Source organism: Ursus arctos, unplaced genomic scaffold (genome assembly GCF_023065955.2).
Source record: "Ursus arctos isolate Adak ecotype North America unplaced genomic scaffold, UrsArc2.0 scaffold_5, whole genome shotgun sequence".
Classification (NCBI taxonomy): domain Eukaryota; kingdom Metazoa; phylum Chordata; class Mammalia; order Carnivora; family Ursidae; genus Ursus; species Ursus arctos.
The window spans coordinates 43,933,146-43,939,145 of record NW_026623067.1 but is presented as its reverse complement, the minus strand read 5'-3'; the positions used below and the strand labels follow the sequence as shown (position 1 = coordinate 43,939,145).

The following is a 6,000-nucleotide window of genomic DNA, read 5'->3' as shown; positions in this document are numbered from 1 at the left end:
ATACTTCTGAAAAAACTAGTGTTTATTTTTTTAAAGGCAGTTATCAGATAGGTGACGGTGATGACGATGATAATGATGAAGTTAGATAGATAAATAGATAGAGATAAAGGTTTTATTGTTTTTATGTCTTGGGACTCTTATTTTCAATTTCAACATAATGTACCTACCATAGCATAAAGAAGGAACTCTAACAATATTGTCTGAATGAATAAATGAGTCACCCAATTAACCCAGTATAGTTAATTTCCCCTTCTCATAGTTTATCCATTGTATGATTCTAGGTCTTTATATATGGGATTTTCTTAAACCGTGGTGTCTCTATGGGGCGACATGAAGCCATGACATAGTTGACTTCCTTTCACCTAAGTGAAATTAAGTACCTGGTACGTCCCAGGTCTTATGATGGATTCTGAGAAGCAAGTTGTAAATAGGAATAACGCATTCCTGCCCTCACAGAGTTTACAGATTCATGGAGTTGTGACCACCATTAAATAATGAGGGCATGCAATAATCTAGAGGTGCTCCCAAGAGGAACTGATATGGAAGCTGAGACCTGAAGGAGTCATAAAAGTTAGCCAAACTAAACTGTGGTGTGTGAGGCTGTGAGGAGGAGGACATAAGGGTGGACTTGTGAGGAGGCTGGACGGAGCATGGAGAGAAATGAACAGGGTAGGCAAAGTCTTTATGGGAAGAGAGCAAGAATCAGAAAATTTAAGGGTATTTTTGGGCTGCCTGGGTGGCTCAATCAGTTAAGCCACCGACTCCTGATCTCAGCTCTGGTCTTGATCTCAGGGTTGTAAGTTCAAGTCCCACATTGGGCTCCGCACTGGGCATGGAGCCTACTTAAGAAAAGAAAGGGGGGGGCTTTTTTTTTTTTTTTTTTTAAAGAGAGAGAGAGCTGAAGGAGGGGAGGGGAGCAGAGGAAGACGGAGAAGTAGAGTCTTAAACTGACTCCACACCCAGCTAGGAGCCCGATGAGGGGGTGAGGGGGTGGGGCTCAGTCTCACACTCTGAGATCATAACCTGAGTGCAAATCAAGAGTCACACGTTTAACTGACTGAGCCACCCCAGGCACCCCATAAAGGGGATTTCTTAGGGCTGAAGAGTGAGTGAGTGAGATGGAGGAGAGAAGCTAGGGGAATGGGCAGGTTTAGACATAAAAAGCACTCCAAGATGTGAAAAATATGTTCAGATACTTTGGAGGATTTTGAACAGGGCATTGACAGGACCAGACCACGTCTTTCAAAAGATGGCTCTAAATTCATGTGCAAAGTAGATGAGAGTATCTGGGGGCAGGAGCCCTCAGGAGCAGGCTCATACAGGTAGCTCAGGCTGAGAGACCCTCCCTGGCCCTTAGCCCAGGTCTCTGCCACAGCAGTAATCGCCATCTCTGCCTCTCCCCAGGGCTTCCAGGGCAGCACCTGAGGAGACCTTACCAAGGAGCACCACACAGTAGATGCTGAAACATCGCACCCACGATAAGAAGCAGTAACATGGCAGCACCTGTTTGAAAGGCATTAAAAAACAAGACTCCCTTTAGAAAGGAACAATGTCCAAGAAAGGGCGAAATAAGGGCGAGAAGCCCGAAGCGCTCATCGTTGCCCTTCAAGCTGCCAATGAAGACCTCAGGACCAAGCTCACAGACATCCAGATAGAGCTACATCAAGAGAAGTCCAAGGTGAGTGAGGCCACCTAGGGCCACAGCCTTGAGAATGGCTCTGGCCTAGCTCTGCCTGCTGGCCCACCCCAATGGCTTCTCTCTGTCAGTTGCCGGGGAGAGCACTAATCCCCGTCCTTATGGAGATTCTCTTGTGTGTGGCAGGAGGGACTTGAGCACAGGATTTGTGGAAGGTGAGGATAACAGGCTCGTGAAACTGATATCTGCCTCCTCAGGAAGCCTGGTTCAGGAAGCCAGATCTAAACATTGAAACGACCTGCACCCTCACTGCTCCCACCAGTTGTATGACCCTGGCAAGTTCCACTCTGTCCTCTATGGGATCTCCCCGCTTTGGTACAGAGCAAACCCTTTTGTGGTTTCCTACATTTCTCAAAGTCAAAAGATTTTCCCTACCACGACAGGATGTTTCTTCCTCCTCTCTTTGACTCATCTCCCACTGCTTTCTCCCCCATTGACTCTGTTCCGTCCTCTTTGCTGGATCAAGAGATACGCTGATCACATTTAGAGCCTTTGGCCCTCTTCCCCCAGGCAGCTGTGTACCTGTTCAGGTGTCATCTCCAGTACCTTTCATCTGCCGCAGTGTCCGAGACTCAACACTTGCCATGTCCAGTTACTCCCGTGGTCTGTTTTGATTCATAGCGATTTATATATTTATCCATTTCCTTGTTTAGTGCTTATTTCTACATCCAGTGTCATCTCCACGAAAGCAGAGTCTTACCTGACCTCTGGATCCCTAGAGCTTAAATAAATGTCTATAACTGAGAGGCTTAGCATGGGTTTGTTGAATGAGTAGAGGAACGAATGAAAGGTGATTCATTTCCTTATACCTTAGCTTCTTTATTAGTAACACATTACTATCTCATACAGCTGTGATGAGGGTCAAATTAGACAAGTATATAAAGCAGTTATGATGATTGAATGAGAAAATTCCTATCAGAGAGATTCTTGGCACATGGTAAACTCCTAAACAGTTATTCGTAGGAGTATTTTCTAATACGCTCTGCATGTGAGTCAGTTACTAACTAGACTTAGGGAAGTCTCTTTACTTCTCTGAATCTCATCCCGTCGTTGGATATGCTAACACTTCTCTCTCTAGAGTGATGTGAATATCAAAAAGGGTCATGGATAGGAAAGCATTTTCAAGTATCTGACACATATAAGACATTTTTGCTCCCTGCAAACCAGAGACAGCCGTGTCAGCACAAAGTTGCCCTATTTAGATAACTCTTTGTATAGTAACAAAAATAAATATTCCTGATCAAGCTGTTGATCAAAAACCAATATCCTTATTCTTTTTTTTTTTTTATCTATCTCTTCTTCCTTGACATTACTATTAAATTTTAATCATTTATTTTCTCAACAATCTTATTTCTCCTGGGTTCAGCAATAATAAAGCTTGGATCTGCCAGAGCCCCTTGCCTCCTGTCTCAGCTAAGCCTTACAAACCTTGGATAACCAGACCCCAGTGTAAAATTTGTGGAGGAAGTCTTTTCCCATGAAGCTAAAAGGAAAATGATATCATAAAAACAAACAAACAGAACAAAACAAAAAAACATTTGAGAGTCAGAAGACCAGGGCATTGTGTTTATTCCTCCTCAGGGACACATATAAGTGTCTCAGTCTCTTGATCTGTAATTCATTTGACTGAATCTGTTTCTCCATATCTGTATCTCTCAAGCATCACTGTGCATTAGAATGAACTGGGGGAACTTATTAAAAATTGAGACCTTTGGGCCACAATCCGTGGGTTTTGATAAAGCAGGCGTAGTGAGGGCCGGGACTTGGCATTCTAGCAGACGGTCCAGGCAGTCCCCACGGAGGTGGGTCTCTGCCTTCGTGTTGGCAAACACAACACTCTTAAGATTCCTTCCAGGTCTGACAGTCTAAGAACATTTCATTGGTTTTAACTTTCCCTGGGGCAACGTAACATTTCAAGGGAGACAGACTCCTTTAATTGTGGTAACGACAGGATGACAAACTACATTCGTAGGGAGAAGCCCGTCCGTCTAGAGACGGGTAACTGTAAACTGACGCTGATTTACAGAGAGCAAACTCATGAGGTTTCAGAAAGGCAAAGGTCTTGCAGACCCTACCACTGTCAATTTTCTACACATTCAAGCCTTTTAAAAGGGGTAACTCTTGAGCGTGGACAGGGCTACCTGTTTATCTACGGCCTGGTCTCTAAGCCGGCAGGTCAAGTGTAATCTCCCCCTTCCTCTGACAAGAGCCTGAAAGTCAGCCTCGTGCATAAAAGCACTGTCCGTAACCTTCTCTCTGCTGGCTGCCCTGTGTCTCCCTTTCCATGGCAGTTAATTACAATCCCAGCACAGGGACTAAAACAAAACCCCAGTGCCTGTCACCAGCCTTCCTCAAAGAGCAAAGGGAATTTAGAGGGCAAGCAAGTCATAAAGCAATTTTATTAAAATAAATATGATTGTTTCCAAAGGCCCAGGCTTTAAGAGAGAGAATATAAACAATGCCAAGATGTGAATTCATATTCATATTCTCAGTTTGGCTCCTAGGCTATGATGATAAAATGACAATTCAGCTATTGGGAAATGGGCTAAAGAGTGGAAACCTTTGAAGCGGTGGAGCATCAGTCATTTTTCCAGAAAGATGCATTACCCCTTGACATTTACAGAAAACACTGCAGACAGAGCAGAGTCATAAATGCTTTAAACTGATTATATAAATAGCTATATTTTATTGAATGTTTACAATCTGTCACACGCTGTAATAAGCACATTTCATCCTGACATAATCGTACCTCTTTCACATAGCACCTGAGTGACCCTGAGCAGGTTATAACAATCCTTCAGTGTTTTCCTTTCCTCTTCTATCAAATGGGAGAATAGCAGTGTCTGCTTCATGCAGATGTATGTGTGTGTGCTGGTCGTGAGCGGTTTGTGTCAGGCATGTTAAGTATTACGATTCAAGGGGCCCCTGGGTGGCTCAATCGGTTAAGCGTCCAGTTCTTGGTTTCGGCTCAGGTCCTGATCTCATGGTCCTGGGATCAAGCCCCATGGTGGGGTATGTGCTCACAGCAGAGACTGCTTGTCCCTATCCCTCCCCCTTTGCCCCTTCTCCCACTCATGCTCTCTGTTTCTCAAATAAATAAATAAAATCTTTTTAAAATAGTATTATGATTTAATTATAGGTGGGCATTGTTATCCCCATTTTACAGATGAGGAAACTGAGATTCAGTGAAGTAAAGTAATTCACCCAGAGTCACATGTTAGGAGGTGGCAGAGCTAGTTCTTCAACTTCCTTTCCCTCTCTTCCAGAGCCTATGTTCTTGTTTTCTTTTTTGATATATTTTCTTAGTTTTATTGAGATACAATTGATATATAATATTCATTTTAGGTGTACAATGTAATGATTTGATATATATATATATTAAAATGATTACAGCAATAAGTTTACTCAACATCCATCATCTCACAGTTATAAATTTTTTTTCATGTGATAAGAACTTGTAAGATCTCTCTTTACAACTTTCAAAAACACAGTACAGTATTGTTAACTATAATCACCATGCTGTACATTACATCCCCAGGACTTATTCATCTTATAACTTAGGGTTTGTCCCTTTTGACCCCCTTCACCCATTTCTCCTACCCCCAGCCCCCCTGCCTCTGCCTCTGACAACCACCCATCTCTTCTCTGTATTTGTGGGTTCAAGTTTTTTAGATTCCACATATAAGTGAAATCACACGGTATTTGTTTTTCTGTCCCTGACTTATTTCACTTAGCAAAATACTCTCAAGGTCCATCTGTGTTGTTGCTAATGGCAGGATTTCCTTCTTTTTAATGGCTTAATGATATTCCATTGTGTATGTGTGTATACATATTATATAACATGTATATGTATGTAATATGTACCCTTTTTCTTTATCCATTCATCCACTGATGGACTCAGGTTGTTTCCATGTCTTACACTACCTAGGCTCTTAAAAAAAGTGAAGGTCTTAAAAACCACTGGAAGCCTTAGGCAAAGGAAGATAGAATGTCAGAAGTTTACTCTCCACTATTAAGCAAATTTCAAATGAAGAAACAAAGTATTGGGGGTGGGCGTAGGAACATACCTGAATCCTTCTCTCATAGACTTCTGCATTTCCACTGCAGGGAAATGAAACAAAAAGACTAGACATAATCAACATGTAGTGAATAGAAATTTATCTAAAAGACTTGCCAAGCACTGATAGGAATAATCAGGTAAGTAGGTCATTCTGACTGAACTCCAAGCACAATGCCCAAGAAGATGGAACCATGAGGTGGAGAGGAGAGAACACACAGTGAGGCCTCTGTGCCATGTGTCCTTG

At 42.6% G+C, this 6,000-nt stretch overlaps 1 protein-coding gene across 2 annotated transcripts in view; it reads left to right on the top strand.

Moving 5' to 3' along the window:
• Nucleotides 1-1,549: 1,549 nt before the first annotated feature.
• JAKMIP2 (janus kinase and microtubule interacting protein 2) overlaps nt 1,550-6,000 on the top strand; it is a 57,725-nt gene continuing 53,274 nt past the window's right edge. For both annotated transcript variants that reach the window (XM_044384217.1, XM_026498968.2), the window contains exon 1: nt 1,550-1,678. In XM_044384217.1, the coding sequence (XP_044240152.1) occupies nt 1,550-1,678 (129 nt within the window). The remainder of the gene's footprint in view (nt 1,679-6,000) is intronic.